Source organism: Phalacrocorax carbo, chromosome 4 (assembly GCF_963921805.1).
Source record: "Phalacrocorax carbo chromosome 4, bPhaCar2.1, whole genome shotgun sequence".
Taxonomy (NCBI): domain Eukaryota; kingdom Metazoa; phylum Chordata; class Aves; order Suliformes; family Phalacrocoracidae; genus Phalacrocorax; species Phalacrocorax carbo.
In genome coordinates this window covers 8,083,400-8,104,195 of record NC_087516.1, presented here as the reverse complement: position 1 = coordinate 8,104,195, position 20,796 = coordinate 8,083,400, and the positions used below count along the sequence as shown (strand labels likewise).

The 20,796-nt window shown below is 37.0% G+C and overlaps 1 protein-coding gene across 3 annotated transcripts in view; it reads right to left on the bottom strand.

The window, feature by feature from the left end:
• Window positions 1–20,796, bottom strand: part of MAEA (macrophage erythroblast attacher, E3 ubiquitin ligase) — a 52,517-nt gene that overhangs the window by 5,808 nt on the left and 25,913 nt on the right. For 2 of the 3 annotated variants that reach the window (XM_064448943.1, XM_064448942.1), the window contains exons 4-7: window positions 9,831–9,953; window positions 8,844–8,957; window positions 6,741–6,817; window positions 119–227 (exon numbers count right to left, since the gene is read on the bottom strand). In XM_064448943.1, the coding sequence (XP_064305013.1) occupies window positions 119–227; window positions 6,741–6,817; window positions 8,844–8,957; window positions 9,831–9,953 (423 nt within the window). The remainder of the gene's footprint in view (window positions 1–118; window positions 228–6,740; window positions 6,818–8,843; window positions 8,958–9,830; window positions 9,954–20,796) is intronic. The other variant, XM_064448944.1, reaches the window with a different exon arrangement.

Below are 20,796 nucleotides of genomic sequence, written 5' to 3'. Positions count from 1 at the left end.
TAGAATTAGAACATCATTCAATGTTCAGATTATTGAGGCATTTTTCCTCTACAGAAAAATAACTGCAGCATGTATTTTATTATTCTGCTGTACCACTGACTTGCAAACAAAATGTTACCTTATAGGGGGAGATATGAGTGTCTGAAGGAAAGGCCAACATTCCCATCACTTGTCGAACCTCATCCAGCTGGCTTCCCTCAGCCTGACTGAAATGCTTTCTTGCGTGTCTGAAATACAGAATTTATACCTTTATCATATAGCCTTGTTTCTAAATCAAGTAAGTTTACATAATTATGGAAGATTTCAAAGAAAACCTCCAGATCCTGCTCTCAGTACTTGAACTCCAAGTGCATTTAGAGGGCTTGAAAAAATACATCCTGCAAATGTGAATGCAAGAATGACTTTCAGAATTAGCAATTTTATGCTGCAATTTCTTAGAAACCAGAACTTCTTACTGTAGCACAAAGTCTTACCTCACCTACACCTAGAGTGACAGATCCATGATCACGAGAAGAAACGTCTCTGCTTCTGCAAGCTCAATATGTCACACTTCCTCCTTTGGCATACACTCACAAGCAAGGTAAGTCTGATAATCAGCTATTCCAAACCCTTAAATATCAAGAGTGTTCATATATCTACCTTGTTTATACTGATATTTGAGAATACTTACTTTTGAATAGTTTTTTTTTTTTTAATAGGCTAGAAAGCAATATCACTTTCTGTGCAGACAAGAAAGTGCAGGGTAATACAGCAGAAAACACCTTGTTAAGAGCAAATTTTTTTTGCCAAGGAAATAAAAAATTAAGTAGAACTTCAGTACAAGTTTTTGTACTTTAATGCATACTGACTATAAGAGATACACACAAGGCTGAAAAGTTGGATATTTGAAAGAAGCAACAGAATGACCCAAAACATATTTAAAGCAAAATTACAAACGTCAATGTTTTTCAGGAAATTAATACTAAGAAGTCAGAGAATTATTATTAGATTATGAGGATATTCAATTACTTTAAAACCCTGTATGAAACCCTCCCGTATCTAGTCTTCCCAAGATTATGAATTCTCAAGGTGGAGTTTAAGTGTGCAGGAAAACCCTCCAGCCTTTAAACTGGACAATTAGTTCAGAATTTCTGCTACAAGCTCCTGTTTCAGTGGCACACATATGTTGCATAGTAGACCGAGTATGGAATCAGCATTATATTTAATTTCTGGCATTGCATAAGCCTAGAAAAGTCTTCCCTATGCCATATTTTCTCTACGGTTTGTATTATGGGAAGATACCAAGTCATCTCTGCAGTACTCTGGTAAGCATTTGCTCTTTTTAACTTTTGAAGAGTCTTGATAAAATCTATTTGAAGTTACAAGTTACTTGAAGGAACACACAGTACTTTCCAGTTGCCCATTTCATGGGTTGAATTAAAAACAAACAAACAACTAGGTAAGTTCCATTCCCCCCTGCCCCCACCTCCCAGTTCTGCTTTCTACTAACTAGGGTCATCAATACCATGAGAACAGTCTCTTTAGCAGCGTTTCAGTACTCTTATTTCCTCTCCCACCCAAGCCAGGAAGCAATGGAAGTTATGTAGGACAGACTGTTTCCACCCAACTTCCTATTTTGGGTGAGCAATTCAGGAATGTAAATACTGTTCCCCAGGTGATTACTGTTATGAGAGCAGAAGTACAAAACCCATGGCCTGAGAGAAGAGACTAGGCAGCCTGGACATACTGGAAGAAAGCTAAAGTAAGTGCTAGTGCAGAGCTGCAGATGAAAGCGATAGCTATTTAAAAGAAAGCTTAGCAAAGCAAAAAACCTCAGCCCTACCAGTTAAGCTAAATTACTGTGTGTGCATGCATGAGGGAGAAGAGAAAAAAAAAAATGTTAAAAGAAGTGATCACTGTGCACTTGTGTTCTGTGATGTTAAAACAGAAGCGGAGCTTCAGTTTTGCACCCGCCTTGTTAGTATTGGGTCCTACTCCCCTGCAGGCCTTGACAATTTGCTCTTACAGACAGCATTTCAACAATACACCCCCTTACTGATAGGAAGGGCTCTGAGCTGCAACAGGCAAATACTGGCCACACTTACTGTATGTGTTCAGGAAGAGCAAGAATTGACACTTTGTTTTGTGTATGTACAATACATAATCGCTGTGTGGGGGGCTAGCCATTCAAAGAAGTGCTCAGCAATCGAATACTTCCATCATTGGCAAAGTACTGATGAACCCAGGGTGCAATGGCTATTTTGCGTTCAGCCAGAAAGAATTAGGTTTTCTAAAGTGACCATCTGTTAGTCTTCATCTCCTGACTTTCCCTTCTGCTTATGCCCCTTAAGAAAACAAGGAAATCTTCCCACAAAGCCTGCCATGCTAACGTCTGAACTTCATCCTCTGAGTGCCATCACTTAGAAATTAAAATGAAGCAATATATCCTTTAAAAGAGAAGCAAGTTCAGTAATTCATAGCACTCTGAAGTCTTTTTTATAGGGGAAGGAAGAAACAGTACTGTGTGAGTATATGTGAATGCACATATACATATACATTTAAACCACACCTTATTTACCCTCATGCCATTATTCACCCCTTCCCTTCTCATTCAGCTATTTCCATCTCTTTGTGCAAACATTATACTCTTGGAGTTACATGTGAACCTTGCAATGCTTATTTACGATGTTTGTACCACCATTAGCACACACTAGTCAGTATTGCTAGAGTAGGGGGCTAAATTTTTGCTTATGGTATTTTTTAAACTCATGACCAGTGGACCATCACTGAAACCGCTAACTGCATTCTTGTGACAGATCAAAATAGGTAGAAAATTTTGGTTTTCAAAACCCAAAATGATTCTGTAAACTCTGTGGGGACAAAGTCCATTGTCTCTTGTTTGAAATAGCTGTTCCTCTAGCCCAAGCAGGGGTATTGTACCTGACAAATCCAGGAATGAAAGGATACTTATGAAGACTTGAAGATTTACAGTTTACTGTCTACTAAGGGTACATTAAGTTGTTAAAAAAGTATGTAAGCTATACTGTGTGTATGTCTGCATATGCCTGAATACAAGAGTGGACATATTTATCAGGAAGAAGCGATAACTGAACACAAGAAAACTTGCTCTTTCTGCTCAGGCTTTCTGACCAATGTCTGAATGCCTTTATCTCAGAGCCCATTATGACTACAGCAAAATTTATACTCAGAGTATTCAGAAGCTTTATTATTTTTATACACCTGTTCCACCCCATCCCATAGGAAAAATAAAGGAACAAACTGTGTTTATTCACCTTTGTAGGAGAGAAGTTTACTAAAATGAAGAGACTATGGCCCTTTGCTCCTACTTCTGCACAGCAGCTATTTTTATTTACTCCTTTTGTCCTTTATATCCCAAGAACAAGCTCACAGGGTGTTTTGTTAAGCTTTTAGCCAAGAACTCTGCATATCTCTAGCATTCCATAAAAGTAGCAGAATGCTGTCAGATTTCCCAGAATGAAATTAGTGAGATCCCCAAAAATGTGAAATTAGTGTCATCAGTCAATCATTGTTACAAAAAAATCCCTAAAGAGGCTGTGGGAGTTAAAGGCCAATGATACTATGCAAAGAACTTTGTGATGTACTTAAGCTTAAGAGATTTACTCTTTGTAGTCAAGAAATAGTTTTCCTACATTCTTGACACTTGCACTTCCAGGGCTGCTCTGATAAACTACCTTAGAGGAAGGTCCATTTGTACTCATTTTAAAAAGCTACAGAAATTCAAACACTTATGTAATAAGATGTGTATTTTTAAAGCTCACATCAATTTTAACCTAAAAGCAATATGTCACTTTTGAGGTTCTCAGCAGGCCGTACGCACAGCTTTCAAACTTATTTAAACACCAGCTGCGTTTTAACAAAATGTCAGTTCTCCGAGTTCCACTCATACAGGAAACTACTTGGTAAACAGCCTCTTTCTCTGCTTTCTAATGGATGCCTGACCTATTTATTGCACCACGGACACAATACTGAAAGAATCCTGCTGCAGGCACTTAACAGAAGCAAGCTAATAAAAACACAAGTTCCAACAGTTTGCTAGAAGCAATGAGATTTATGCTACACCTTCCCAAACTATATTCCCTTATTCATTACATATTTATTTTGAAGCAAAGTAGAACGAAATGGTGAAAACTAACCTTTTTAAGCCACATTAAGAAAGGAAAGCATTGAGATGTTGAACTCTGAATGTACAAAATTATCAAAACTCACCCTGTTAAAAAGGAGTGAATTGAGATGTAGGACTTCTGTAGCTCCTTTTCATTTTACATTAAGTTATGAAGTTAAAGCAGCATTGTTATGACAGGCAAGTTGTAATTGCTTAGCATAAAATATATATCAACCCTGAATTTCAATAGGTGTATGGAATATATGTGCTTCACCCCTAACAACGAGCAGTATGGATGCCTATTTGCAATACAGATAGGAGCTGTAAGTTTTAAGCCTCAGAGGCTATGGTAGTACAAGTTACTCCATGCCAAGAGTGTTGGGTCCTCTTGATGGCTGACACCTTGCTAATTTTACCAGTTCTCATATGAAAAAGGGATCTGAAGGAAACAAATATCCTGTAACAACAGTAAAATACAGAATGACTTTATCTACATTGTCCCAATTCTCAGCATATCTCCTTATTTCAGCTCCATTCCTGCCCCCTGGTTTCCAAGCTACACAAGGAAGCTGCAGCTCAAAGAAATTAGTTTTTAAGAGCATGGACTACTCAGTGTTAAGATGCATGACTGCACATTTGGCAAAGAGGCAAACTTAGCAGAGAATAAAGCTAAAAGCACAAAGGCACAGTATTCTTCGGATATAAAGAGCACCATGGGCTTCAGAAGACAGATAATGTAGTTGAGTGTCTTTCATCCTTTTCCCAAGTACCTGACAATTCCTTAGGATTTGAGAACTCCAAAGGGTGAGTGCACATATCTAAATGCTAGCATGTGGGTTATTAAAAAAATTAATTAATGACTAATATTATATAAAATAAATAAGATAAATATTTTACTAAATATAAAAACTATTATTTATATACATTATTTAATTCTATATAAAATTATTAATTACACAAACATACACTTGTATAATAATTAATGTTAATTATTAATTAAAAATGGCTGGAGTTTATTAGATTGCACATTTGCATTGGTTGGGTTCAAACCAATGATTTAGGTGCAAGTAGGGCAAGGTAGGAATGATATCACTTAGCTCAAAGCAAGCAACACATCTGAATGAAGTTAGAAATAACTGGAAATAACTCTAAAACTTTAGGTAACTTTGGGGGTGATGTTAGTCTTAGACTGGCCTCTCCACTTACTTGCGTTATCATCTCCTTTATTCTTGTTTTTAAACAACTCTTTCTCACCCATTCTCTTCAAGAAAAGGTATGTTATGTGGTTTGCTCTGCAGAAGAGTTCTTTCCACATCTGAAACTTGGGGATGCACTAGAATGCTTTCAGTCTGTGCTTATGTTATGATACATTGTATGTCTCTTCTAGTTCTATGCTCCTCTGACCAAAAGGCAGCTTTGCCACAAATACAAGCCTCCTGCTGGTTTCAATTTCTGGGGTACCTACTATGGTTTTAAAGGCAGTAAGACTTGCAACTTCCTAACATAAAAATTGCCAGAAATGTTAAGCGGCAACAGTGTTATCACCAGAATGTATCAGCAAAGCTTCAACTCTGTCCATGAAACTTGTCATCTCTCCCTGGTTTATATATTCTTACAAACCAGAACCTGCTGTGAGTTCCTCTCTCCCTTGTCCACGTGCAAGGTCCAGTAGCTCTGCCACCTGTATCATACTTTGTGGTGCTGGCAAGATCACTGCTTATCAGAATTATCAAAATCCCACTCATTTCTGCAGAACTGGTTTCCTGTGTTATCCTGAAACATTGTTCCAACACCTTAAATCAGGACCACTAACTTAAAAGCATAAATTGCTTCATGTGCTGATGTTGTAAGTATTGCCAGAAAGACTGTGTGTGGTTGAAAGTCAGGCAGTGATGAGGTCTGACTCCACTTCTGTTACTGATTCGCACCACCCTGGGCAGTGTTACTTTCTTCACAAAGTAGCCCCCACTGAACTAGTTCAAAAGAGGTGAAAATGGATATTGCGTTGGTTTCTTCATTTGGGGCCAGGGGAAGGGAGCGGGGGTAACATAACATAGCTCGTTATTCTCACATACGTGACAATACAGAATTATCCATTCAGTACAAAAGGTGAACCTGGCCTAAAGTACAGCTTATAGAACAAGCTATGAAGACTGCAAAGCAGAAGAGAATTCAGTCAAAATTGAGATGTTAAGCTTTAAATGGGTGTTTCATTAACCTTTTAGTATTTTTGTGATTAAAACTGTAATGAGTTCCTGTGGGAAGCTAGCTGTACCTCTTGAAAATTAGTTAAGGGTATATATGTTCACTACATTGTATGCCACCACAAATTACAACTGTCTTATAAAACAGATTAATCTTCTAAACCTTTATTTTGAAGAGTAAGAATATGCAGAGTTTCAGCAACAATATTAAGTTTTTAAAATGTGTATCTGTGGAATGAGACCTTGCCTTTAAAAAAGTGAATCCCCAGCTTCAATCCAAAGACCGCTCACAACACTAGCAAGACCCTATACAGCAGCAGGGCTTCTGGGTGTTGCCATAATAGTCATGTTTCTAACAAAGCATAATACCATCTTGTTAAGAAAATTGTTTGGAAAGCATCCTAATTTCGTACCTCACAGCATCCAGTCTCTTGTTCTGTCGAATGAGTTCAATGAACTCCTGAATCCTTAGGCTGAACTCCAGACAGCTCTGAGATTAAAGACAAGACAGGGTCTTAGATGGTGCCAAAACTGCACTGCACAGTATGTTAAGTACTACGTGTGCACAACAGAAAAAGGGAGTGTTAATAACATGCAACCTTGTTTGCTTGCTTTTAGGCAATCACGCAAAAAAAGTTGAAATGCTGACTTTATGGACAAGGCATCAGCACAGAATTCCCTAAAAGCAAACAAAACCCTCTTCTTGCCTCCTTCAAAACTTCAGTATTTAGCAGGGATGACCTTTTTCCTAATGACTGAAAGCATCGTTACCCGAGATGCAACTGAGGGGTGTTTTTTCTGTACTTTCTTTCAATTTAAAGTAGTAGATTCAACAGAAGTTTGGGGCTTGTGATAATTTAGACACAAGATGTCTACCCAGAAGACTGCAAGGAAGAAACAAGTCATTGAACACTATTTTGAAAGTCCCAATATTAACAAAAAACAGCACAGAGTTTAGGTTGCTGCAGACCCCTCCCTCCCTCCCCTTCTCCAAACTTCTATCCCACTCTTCTTGTCAAACATGTAAAAGCCATGCTGGAAACAAGTCTCAAACAAGAAAACCAAGTGGCATTTACCTGTTTTTGGAAAAAGGTAAAATTTGAAGCCTAATGAAGTTGACAGTGTCCCTTTAAACCAAATTCCATCACCAGTTCACAAAATCTATAAAAAAACTTTGAATATGTGGAATTAAAAAGAAAAAGATTCTCCCCCCATAAAAGAAGAAGTCACTATGCTTCTTTATAGGGACACAGTCAACTGTTTTATTACCTTAAGAAAACAATCAAACCCAAGGTCCTCTGAATCTTGAAAAGGACTGTATTCCTTTAGTTCCCGGCTCCTTTTGGCAAATGGTTTTTTCCTTCCCCCATGCTTCTAATGAATAGTTGCCTTTTGTTCATTGTCCATCAGCATAGTAATATCAAAATTCCTTAGTGACTTCAGCAGGAATTTGAGCAACTCCAAATTTGTGCCAGTTAACTGCCTGGGGTGACTAACGCCACATTGTAACAATTGCTTATTTTAAGATTTGAAATGTAAGCCATTTGAACATGAAAGTGACACATTCTGTCATATGTTAAAATATACTTGTTTAAGGAATGGAAAATAATTCATTTTCTAACTATGCATTTTTCTGTACTCAAGCCCATATTTAGTAGAGAATAAAAATTTCTTCTCTACTTTCTTCAATTTTCAAGTAGGACTATTTTAAAATCCCCTGCTATTTAAATCTACACAAACCCCTCATTTAGAATTTTAGCTAAGTTCATTTTTACTAAAAAAATTGATCAAGCTTTATTATTTTTAATGATACTAAATCTTAATATTTTGCTGAAGTGTTTCAACAGCAGAAAACCCATATCCCAAAACAACCTTCAGAGTTTGTGTTTTATTTTTATGAATTGTCAAGTAAGCTGCAAGCCAATGGCTGTATGGGTTCTGCCGGCAAGTATAACTAGAAGAGAGTCCTAGACAATCAGATGATGCATACATTTCAACTTTGTATACCTTCAAATAATTCCACAGCAGGTATTCGCAAGAGTTTAGACAGCTCACATCTATAAACATTATATAGGACTGCGTGCTTTCCCAGGCCAAAATACAGTTTAATTTTTAGATTAGGCTTGCATTAAGGTGGTGGCTGGGATTTTAGAACATTAACACTGATGAGTAGCTAAGCAACCAGAAACAGAAGAAATGTTTATTTGTGTTTCAAAAAGAAGCATAGTGATTTCTCTTCTTCCAACTCTGATCTCTCACAGTCTTAGCTTTGGCTTTTGCTTGGGTTTTTTTAAGAAAAAAAAAAAAAAAGAAGAGTAGGGCTTGCAGAAATAGATTCTTTCATTTTTTTTTTTTTTACCAAAAAGAGGAATGGGGAAGATTTTTCCTTATTTATTGTTTGTTGAAGATTAGTGATGTAAAAGACGTTCAGATTTTATTTCTTCTATTACTTAACATATTAAGATTACACAAGGGGGATCTTTTAGCAGTATAATTATGCAATAGTGTTTACATACCAATTCTGGTTTTCCTTTAATGGTTTCCATAACAAGATCATCATTTTCTTTAGAGTAATCACTGGCCGATTTACTTTTGCGTCCCATCTTCGGTTCATTCTCATTTTGGCGCCCCTGAGTGACAGAGAACGTCACTCTTTGCTTATCATTAAGTGCACTCAGACATTTTTGGTTAAAGAAAGCGCTTAGTTTAAAAAAAGACACATACATCTTTGAGGGAGGCAGGGATTTTGGTTAATATCAGTTAAAAACAGATTTCTGCAAGCCCTATAAAAGATTACAGCGTGCTTTGAAATGCAGAATTTAAGAGACAAGGAAATTTAAACCAGTTGCATAGGAACAAGTATACAGCATGTTCAGGTCAGGGTATTCAATGGCTAGAAAAACACTTACTGTGTTATTACTTGATTAGACTGGGCTTCTGTTTTATAAAAAAACACATTTCAACAGTAGTTCCCCACGGGAAGTTAGTTGTTTACTCAAGTTTTGTTTTCTTATATACAACACTTAAAAAATACTAAGACAAAAATCTGTATGAAATTTCTCTCACTGTTAAGCCTGAGGACATTGGTAAATCTATTAATCTCACTCACCAGATACCTTCATATATGAACTGAGTTATATTCTCAGCAGGACGCAGAGAGTTATAAATGTAAGTTCACATGCATCGAGACACTACATACTTCTGCATTTAAATGTCTGTAAATCGCTAAACCCAACTGAATATTTTAGTTTTATTTGAGCATAATTTGTTGAGACAACACTTGCATCCATAAGACAACCTACCAGTTTCATGTTCAGCATTTACGTGAGCTAGCTTAGCTCCCGCTATCTATGCCTTCTTAAAAGAAGTTTTGTACTTAATGTCCTTACTTTCATACAAGGCTTCATTCAAGACCTATAATTTAAACCAAACTAACCACATCAAATGTCCAAGTAGTTTTGAAAATAATTTAAGCAAGACAGGAACACATTACATTTTCATACCTTCATTTTTCTGAGCCTGGATTTGTTATCATGACACCAAGCCAAGCAAGTCATAGTCTCTTGTCTTTCCAATGACTCTTCCACTTCTTTAGCAGTCAAAAACATCTCAATATTTACCAAGTCCTTCAAAAACAAAAACGAAAGCAGGTCTTGTTAAATTGGGCTGATATTTTACACAGCAATCCACTCTTCAGAGCTGGAATACAGAGATAGAGACTTTGTTCTAGAGACTGCTGGTTTTTAGGATAGTACTTCACAAAAAGACATTACAAGATATTTTAAAGGCTGCATTTCTATGCACTGAGATACTCCGATAGTGAGACAGTGTCAATATTTTTCTGAGTCTACTTATACAACAGAACTAGGAAAAAAAGAGTAAAGATTAAACCTAGGAGCTTTGTACAGGAAGTGATCAGATTCCATGACCACTTCAGTGCAGTTCACACAGGAGTGCTTGGTTTCCTTAAAGCTTGGCCTATTACACCGATTGGACCGTGACAATGTCCTAACATTGGCTAAAGTGAGCAAGAACTACATAGGAGAATCTGTACCTACTTTACCTAGCCATCTACAACTATTGAGTTTTAAGCGAAGTCCTACAATGGTCTGAGGTCTCCAATGTATTTTCTCTCACCTGCTTAATGTTGTAAGCTCCAGACCTTCAACTGCTTTTAATAGTTCCATCTCCAACATGCGATACCGAGGTGATAGAACAAAGTTACTATATTAAAAAGCAGTTAGGCAATGGGTGGGCCACAAGATTCCTCAAGTGCTTATCACAAGCAGAAGTTTTTGAAGAAACAGCATCCATCTAGTATCCAATTTGCCCGGAGCAAACCTGTAATATGCATCTATGCTCCTTTTTAATTACCAGCAGCTTTACACATTCATACCAATCAAGGTAAACATGACTGAATACAATTTAAGATCTAGTAGGGTATCAAAGATATTTTTTTTCATATACTTCTGCTGAAAAAAAAAAAGACTTGGGTAGACATTCCTAAATGATATGAACTGGATCCAATCCGAATTGGCACTACTGGAAGTTATTTTGGAGCTGCATAAATATGTTATGCTGTGACAGTTCCTACTTTACTGAAAAAATACACTGTGAGAAACCATAATTCAATAGACAAATGGAAATCCAGTACTGAAGTATTTCATTAATATGCACTCTAATTTTGAACAGAATCATTTTTATGTAGACTTCACAGCAAAATACTGAAAATTATATAACTGAAATGCTGAATATGACAAATTACAGTAGTTCTAGTGAACAAAACCACTCTCAGAAATAAATGGCATTTTCAGCTGTTAGAACAGCTGAATATACCTAATTTTAAAGTTTATACCTCCCTGAGACAAAGATAATAAAATAGAAGTAGCATCAAGCATTATACCATGAAAAGAATAAAGGGCTGCACGCAGCTCTTGTGTTATGAAATCCAGGTAAGTCGGGCTGAGGTCAGAGCTCGAGCAGCTACAAGGTTATAGAACAAACTTAAAATCAGACTTTCAATGACTCCTCCTATCCCCTCATTGATAAAACAAAATAATCTCTTTTTATCAATGTGTTGGCAAATAGACTGAAAGAATGCCAACCTATTCCACAAAAGGTGCCTTTTTTTTTTTTTTTGGAAGTTTTCCTACAAGAACAGGAGCATAATCTCCTTGGTAGTCTGAAGTTTTTTCTCATTATATACTCAGGTGGAAAAAAGCACGTTATTCCCGTGTGTGATAAGGGGACCACATAAAAACCTCTTGCCCAGGTAACTCATCTGCATATGTAATCTAACATATAATGCAGCCATATTCGTTATCTTGCTTGCATGTGTTCCCACACAGCCGCTGAACAGAAAGACAATTCGAGTTTAAAATAACAACATCTTCATATATTTCCTCAAGCTTATTTGAGCTATGCGTCCTCTTAATGAACAGCATTTACTTTTACACCAAATTAAGACAAAAACATTTCCCTCTACATTAAAAAAGGGCTGGATACACTAGGCAGACAACAAATCACTGGTGTAATCTAATTCGCTAGCTTTTTATAGTTTAAGATTCATCACAACACAAGGTTTTATTTTTTAAAGAAGCATAAGGGCAGCATTTGTTTTATTTCAGTGAGCTGGTGAGATTTATCAATCAGGTGTTAGTATAGCAACATTCAACTGTGAGCAAAAAGACTGTAGCTGCTGCTGAGGCAGACAGAACTCTCTGAAGTAAAAAGGGAATTCCTACATTTCTTTTGCAAATTTAAAATAAAAAGGTTCTATTTGGTACAGAAATGCTAATTAGATTTTGCTGTTGCCAAAAGAAGTCAAAGCTGGGCAGCTGTCTCTATTAAATAGACAGTACATATCCAGAAAACAGAGGAGAACATTTTTAATTAAAAGAGTTCCTTTCAAAACCAACAATCACATTTAAATTGCACCAATAAATAGGATTTTCTTCTTTGCTGACTAGATAGAAAGTTAGGGAACAATATAAAAAAAAGCATTAAGAAATCCATTTGTAGGGAAAGAAATAGCTTTTGCATTTGATAGAAAGTAGTTAGAAGTCTTAATCATGCAGATTCATAGAAGAAAAATACTACGACACAATTAGGCAAGAAACCTTTAAAAGACCCACACATGCTCATGTCACCCAAGCTTTTTTAATCTGATCATGCTTTCCTATCTTCCTTTCTTGGTGGTGCCTACACTCTTGGTGCTTCTCCACAGTGTATTTCATTAGCCAGGACTAAGGAAAGAGAAGAATGGAATATGAGAGGATTATTTGGCTTTATGAAAATCAGCACAGACCACTACTGGAGTAGTAGTCTGCCACATTTTGTGTAGATGGGAACCAGTGAACAGAGTTAGCGGCTGCAAGAAGTATCTCATGTTCCAGTCAAAACCAGCCATTAAGACCCCAATCCTGAATAGTTTTCTGAAGGTATTCTGCAATTCAGAGTTGCATAGGCTGTAGACCATACAGAAACACTGCCTTCCTCAGTTCTCAAAACAGCATTAAGATTTAATATGCTGTTATGAAAAGCCTCTCACATATATAATTTGTTTACATATAAAATTGAGCGAATATAAATATGCAATTTTAGAGAAATATTGCCACCGGCTTTGCAGGTGGAGAAAAAGCTGAAGCAAGAAATCTGTTACTGTACACTCCCCCTCCAACTGGCACAGCATTCAGCATCACGGCAAAAGTTTTCTGACTGGTATATAAATTAAAAAGCAATTCTGAAGTCTTTAATTACCATCTTTCGCAACACTGTAAAGTCTGCCTTCATTTCACAATTTCAGTTTTCACATTGTAAAAGCAATTGCAATCCTTTACTTCCAGTACCGCAGAAGCGCAGCAGAACTCTGCACTGCACACAGATTATTTCAGTCTTGTTATCAAACCGTAACTCTTAGCACAGTCTCTCCAGCCTCCTGCACATCACTACGATAATTATGCCTAAGTGACCTTGCCTTAACTTGCTTACGAATGCAGAATACCTGGCATTGGGTAGGAAGACTGACTAACATCAAACTTTCATTAATTAGGCTTCTAGATTGGTACTGAAAACTAGTTTCAAATGGCTCAGGGAAGAGAACTCTGTCCTTAAGTATTACTGACAATTATCCAAACACTAAAGAGGGACAACACAGCATAAGCATTCTTCTTCCTTCTAGTACAAGCAAGGAAGTACCACCTAGATTTTATCACTTCTGCTTAAAACTATTTGGACTAAAGTGAACTAATCTTCTCTTCTACTCAGGAGTCACTAAACAGGTATCAGAAGAGTAACTATTTAAGCACTGGATGATCATAAAAGGACTATTTAATTCCATTAGAACAGTTCAAACTTCAGAGAAAAACATTTATTATTAGAGAAAACTGCACATGAAGGCTGAAGACACTTAAGTGAAATCAGAGACTTATTTAAACAAAGAATACATCTATATATCACCTGGTGCTCTGATTTACATATATATAGCTTTTAAAAGATCACTGCATCTTTTTAAGCTGCAATTGCCTCCAGGGAGGGAGGTTACCAACCCTATGATTCTGCACAGAACTCCAATTATTAAGGTATAAAATACTATGAAGAATGAGGATTTCTTTATTGTGATTATTACTCCATATATAGTCCTGGCCAGAATAGAAGATATATCCCTGTATCGCACTTCCATTTTCTGAGATGGGTTCTTAGTAAGAACATCCCAAGCATGTATACGCACTTCCTTTCCTTTGAACAGCTTTTGGACTCTGGTCAGCATGAACAGGAGTCAACAGGCTGAATTCTCAGGGTCTCTCGCTCTTTGCCAGGTTTTTTCTCCTTAGCAGTGTCCTGTTTTTGGGAGACTCCAGCACCTGCCCTTACTGGAGGGAAAGGTTGCAGCAAACACTCACTAGTTATTCAGATACCAAAATGCCGATGCAGGAAAGATCTGATGCAGGTTTTCTCCACAGAAGGTGCAATTCAGAATAAAGCTTACATCAGCGATGGGACAAGCTTGTAGTAAGCCAGGCTCCACAAGTTCTAGAAGTCATAGCATGACTGCTTTGTAATGAAAAATAATCACTACTTTAAACATTAGTTTCAGGCATCAAACCCAAGAGGAAAATAAAAGTGGGCTCAGAATGTAATGACTTCATATGGCTGTGCTACAGAAAGGAAGAAAAAGTGATTCACAAAAATACAGTGAAGGTTATTTGAAGAATACTGCTTAGGAAATAATGAGAAGGTGGATACAAAGGTAGTAAGGTAATTTGTTTCTAACTGGTGGATATTTTAGCTTTACATGAATTTGAAATGAAACACATCTATGTCTATTACAAAGTTGTGAACCAACTGAGAATCTGGCAACCATATACTGAAGCGGGGACTACCTTTATTTTAATCCCAAAGTTTGTAATTTTAAGGCCCCACACAGTTATGAGAATTCAGTAGCGAATTGGAAAAAAGTAGTAGTAGGTCCACATATTTACAGAAACCAAGTAAACACAAAAAAAGCAGAGTCTTGCTAAAAATAATGAATGCCTATCAAACTTGTTTGCCTTTCTTTTTTGGTAGGAGTTATGCAACTACTGATAATATGCTCAAGTATTTGCACAGGATTCTTTTATTCCAAAAGACCTCAAGCAAACCTTCTCCGCTTCACTAAAACCTGACCACATCTCGGTAGTCAAAGTAAGATACCAGAGTTCAGCAACAACTCCACCCAAAAGTTTTGTTTTAGTCTTGTACTAGAAGTGACCTCTTCAAACATGGCAATTTAAGAGTGTTCCTGGGATGCCTTTAGAATGCTCTCACTTTCTATTTAGACACCAGCACAAATGTAGAGCCTTCATCCAACTTTGTTTCTTTTTTTTTTTTTAAAGTGAAGCATCTTTACATTGTAACTATACCTCAAGCAAATTAAATTTTTTCACTTAAACTACAATCATTCATTAGTTTCACAGTCATAACTAAAAGACAGCAATATGTAGATTAGTATAAGTGGTAGAGTTTGTTTCACAACAGGTGAAAATTTTAACTTCACTACAAATAATTTTTTAAAAAGTCAGTAATGACTTTCTCTTTAATATATAAGACTGGGTTTTGATTAATCCATTCCCAAATATAGAAACAACTCTTCAATATACAGTTTCAGATCTAGACAACGTGGCTCTAAAGTCACCACGAAAACCGCTCATACATTTCACACCAGACAGAACAAAATAGCAACTTTGACTTTGATCTTATGTCAAAAATGGCTTAAAAAGGACAAAAGCATCACTTCTCTAGTAGCAATACAGCTTTTGCTCAAAATTTCTGTAGTGTTCATGGGAGGGTTTTAATTTAAGTGCAACATTTTAAGATTTGGAACAGTCAGGTCAATAGTCCATTGGTCTCCACTCTGCACATGAGTTGAAGTACTTTTATTTTATGCTATCTCCAGGCACAGGTGTGGAAAGCTGTCAGAAGGAATGCATGATAAAATCCCTTATAAGTCACATGAACGTTTATGTATAAAAAAAAATCCAGAATATTTCACACATGAAATGTGGATCTTCAGGAAAGCTCAAAACCAAACAGAAACAAGTACTAAAATGTGCCATACTTGTTATTTTCAAATCCCCTATGAGCAATCCTCAAAACAAGACGATTAATCAAAAAAGAAAAGTTAGGCTTACAAGATTTTAAAAAAGTTTGATTTAGATGGAAAAAGGTAGCATTTTGTAGAGGAGGAAGCTTCCTTGGTGAAAAAAACAACAGTCAAAAAGGCTATTTGTTGTATAAAATAGGCTATTCATAACATCACAAGATACTATTTATTTTTTTTAAACAAGCAAATTGTTTATTTTTAATTGCTTGCTAGCATCAGTACGAAATTGAAAATCGCCCAGTAAGCCTCAGGCTATCCGTGGCTTGCTGCCCAGAGTATGTACCAATGGCAGTTTTAATAAGATTGACTATCTATACATATTACATGCATAAGAGCGCTACCTTTGTATTAAAAAAGGCTTTGCAGAAGCACTTTAGCATTCAGTAGTACGGTAAGCATTCATTTAAGCTACTTCTATATGAACTACAACAAACAGACCACTCTAAACCAACAACTTTAAAAAACTGGTTTAAGTTTTCAATGACTACTCACATGCTGAACTACACACCCTCAATTTGCAACCTAACCTTCAATACAACTTAGGACACAGCTGTAGAACTGAAATAGAAATGCAATAATGAACAGATATGAACAGAAAGGTCTAACTAGTCTTCTACATGAATATATTTATTAAAGTTTCCTCTATGGTGAATAGACAACTTGGAAGAAGGCAGGTGCCAGGAGCTACAAGGTAGGGAACAGGACCATCTGGGAAAGAAAAAAAAAAGAGGTTAGCATATTTCTGCAGTGAAGAGACAGTGAAAAACCATGTCAGTTGGCAGGAACAGGAGCACTAGAACACACCACAGTAACACTGCCTACTTGGAAACATGCACGGAAAGAAAAAGTGGAGGTGCAGGTGAAAAGCAGAACAGGGCAATAGATTGATGACAGTAACATGGAGAGACCTTCCCCCCCCCCCCCCCCCCCCCCCAGTCAATTGCTCTGCCCCTATATAAGGGGAAGAGTAAAAGGCTGCTGGTTACAAGAAAGATCCTTCAGAGTGAATGCAGAGTATGTATAAACTGTGTAGAGGTCAAAGGAAAATGCAAATTATTACGAAAACAATGACATAGGTGGTGACAATACAGCAACATCGCAGTTACTGAAGATCAGTTAAAATAAGGCACAAACTAACATTAAGAGGCCTCCTTACTCTCTGCTCATAAAATAATGTTGTCTGAAGTTCATTAAGCTACTATTAAGTGTTATAATGCTACACACATTAACAGGATTACAGAGAAAATAAACAGAGCAATTGACAGAATGTCCTACTCCAAAGCCAGCTGCAGAGCTAGTTGTTAGAGAAAAGCAAAGACAGACAGCCAAACCACAGATTCATCAACAGAAGAGCCAGAAAAGTTTTTGTCTGCAAAATAAACACAGTATCCCATGGTGTACAGTTGAGCTTTCACATGACAGCATCTTCTATGACCTTTGTATAGCACAGACCTTTTACCTGGTTATTTTTGAAAGACCCCAGGAACTTGTATTGACTGATTGTCTGTCAGAAGATTGTCTTTATCTAGCATTAGGAGATGCTGGTACTTTTGGAGTTGGTTCTAGCTTTGTGTTTGTTTTCAAACTTGATTTTTTCTGACTTCTGATTCCACGTATTGTTTCCTTCCCTAAGATCTTCTGCACTAGATTATGAAGTTCCTTGGCATTAGATTATCAGGTTCCTTGGTATATGACTTTTGCTCTCATACCTAGCAAAAGCACCTGCTTCCTTACATTTTCCAGTCATCTCCCTCCCATTTTTCTAACAGCTTTCCTAAAGCGTGGTCACCAAAACTATACATATTCTGGTACTGACTGCTCCAGAGCCAAATAAAGATAAATGTTTCATCTGTCTACTTTTGCTCATGCACACAAGCCACTTTGGTAGAGCCTCACAGTTGCAGCTAGCACTTTGGTTGGTTATTAGCAAGCTGTTTTCCCAGTGCATCCTCTACTCCTGCCTCAGCAATTTTTGTAGCTCAGCAAATGGATGCACCTTACCCAGCAGTACATTACACCATGCTAAGCACAGTAATAAATGACTACGCTACAGTAATGCGACAAAGCCTCTAGAGCTTAAGATGCATCACTGGGCAGGGATGGAAAAAAAAAGCTTCTGGTCTTAGCTCTACCATGGCCATTTTCTGTTGTCGCCTCTTCTAGCAGAGGAGAGACAACTAATCCCTTGCAGAAGCCCTGCAGCTTCTGTCCATGCAGGATCAGTCTGTATTAGCAGCTACACACATTCACAGAAAGCAAACTCCTGTCATTGATTCTCAGTAATACGAGAAAGTGTTAAATGCAAAGTAACATTTACACTTTGAAGGAATGTCTGACAGGAAGAATGTACAATAAGAAAAATCTCAGAGGCATAACTGAAACCAAACCTCTTCTATACCTAGGCAATCTACAGGTGATAACACCATTCTCCCTTGAGATAAAATTTCAATTCAAGACTCTTGAATCACTAGCCTACCAGACTAAGTATCTTGTAATAAGTTAGCTCTGTTATGATACACTACAGGTAACCCATTTTGTCTAAAAGGACTGGAAAAAATAGACATGCAACATCACAGCACATTTCATATCCTTGGCTTTTGAAGTGTCAAATGATTTGTAATGAGAAAGTTTGTTATTCTGCATTGATCTTGACTATTTCACATTTACATAATTCTAATTCCCAAAGATGCTTGAGACAAACTGCAGATGTAAGGCTGTTCAGGAATTACAGCACTTTGAAATTCAGATGAACACACCTAGACACTCATTATACCAATCTAGTGAAAGTTGCCATGCCTACACTAAGAACAGCCAAAACATATTTAAAGGAGTTTCCGAGTTGCTCATCTATAGAGCCTAGTTCTTTAAGGTAACTCAAAACAGGCACAAGTTAACATTTAAAAGTGCCAGGATAAGTTGTGCCTGTTCAGGAACTCTTTCATATGTAGTATTCTCAAACATCTCTAGTGTGAGAACAGCAAGTCATAGAAGAGGGACACAATAAATAGATCCAGACAAAAAAGAGACACCTTCTGCCATTTAGAAACTCAGCTTGTCTACATTCTGCAGGACAACAAAGCAAGAAAATCCATGCAAGCATTATGCAAGTATTATTTACCTATTTAGAATTGAAGTGTTATGAACATAAAATTGTTTTGATGAATAAATTTAATATGTATTTGTGTGTTTGCCTACAAGCCATTCTTGGACTACGTGTCTTAACAAGGAAGATTTCTAAGGGTACAATGGTATGATTGTGGAGGAGTACTTATTCAGCTTTTAACTTTAAGATCCTATGGTTTCCTTCACTCAAACTTAAGTTTTTCTAAACATTCGTGTGAATTTCTTACTGCAGCAATCACATATTACTGACATCCAGTCTGCTCAAGTATTAAAAGTTTACTGATCCAATGCTCTCGAACTGCATTATGTAGCTTATTTGTTATTACTATTTTAGATTAAGTTTAAAAGTTTTACTCTTAGATTTTTAAGTTTCCTAGATTTGAGTTTTGCTTTACATTTAAGTTTTCACTCCTAGTTCACCCAACCATAAAAGTTAAATCCGAATAGACATTTCAGGCCTTTGGGGAGAAGACTGGTAGAACTCAGCTGTAGCAAAGCACACGCTTATTTCTGACATGCATATATACCATCAGTCTGCTATGGTGATCGTCCCTTCATTCATGAAGTGGAATGCAGCTCTAGCAGTGCTAGAAGACTCAGTGGAGCAGAGGTCAGTCTCCAGAGAGACAGAAGAGATATCCTACCTGCACATTCCTGCTGATGTGCAGATCCACCTGTGGTTGTGGACATTCACTGACCATAGGATGCCTTTATCCTGCACATCCCTCAGAGCAAGAATACCAGCTACACAGGCTTAAGAAACTTTCGGTCCAGTGGGACAGGCAAAGACAATCAGCTTAAATATGAAACTTTCCTTAAAATCCAGGCAGCTACGGGTTCAATACCATCTGCTCTCCTCTGTCAACATCCAGGAGGTGAGCTTCCACAAGACCTAAACAAACCTAAGCCTATTGCATTTTGATCAGAATGGTATTCTCAGACAGCATTTTTCATTCACTTTTTCAGTTAAAACTTAATAATTTTCCTGTTTGTGATGCTCAAATATGTGCAAGGGGAGAAGGAGTAGGCGGGGAGAGAGAGAATCATTGGTAGGAACAGTTATTCAGGGAAAAGATGACCTCAAAAATGGCAGCTTCAGTGAGATTTTGCCCTGTAACACAGAAAGAAATAATTCAGCAGTCTCCTACCGATGTCCCAGCTGAAGGATCCATTTTACAGTGTTGAGGAACACTTAAAGCAAGAAAAAACCTTTAACTTTGGGGTTGAAAAAAGGAACAAGGATGTAGGACAGTATAAAGAAGAGATCAGGTACTTGGTTAAAAGCATGCAGCTTGACTGGAAGAATTCAAGTTCCTCTTATTCCAAAGGACATCAAGTAAGATTGTTGACTTTCTCTAACAACATTAAGACAATGGAACACATCTGAATTTGTTGCATGTATCTTTCCAAATACTCAGGCTAATCCATTCAAAATGGTTTCCAAATCATTAAAACAAACTGCATTTATGCAGCAGAAAGAGTTAGAACTAGACCAAATTGGAGAGAGGGGAGAACAGAGGATAATCAGTGACTACTATTCCTTTCATTTATACTAATCAAAATTTATTTTTTAAAAATACATTTACTATACCAGTTTGAAAGATAATTAAATATTTTCAAGAATAGCTTTGCAACATCTACCTTGCTTTGATATTCTCCAGGGAATAATTATTACCACAGATTCAGAAGTTCTCAAGAAGGAAATG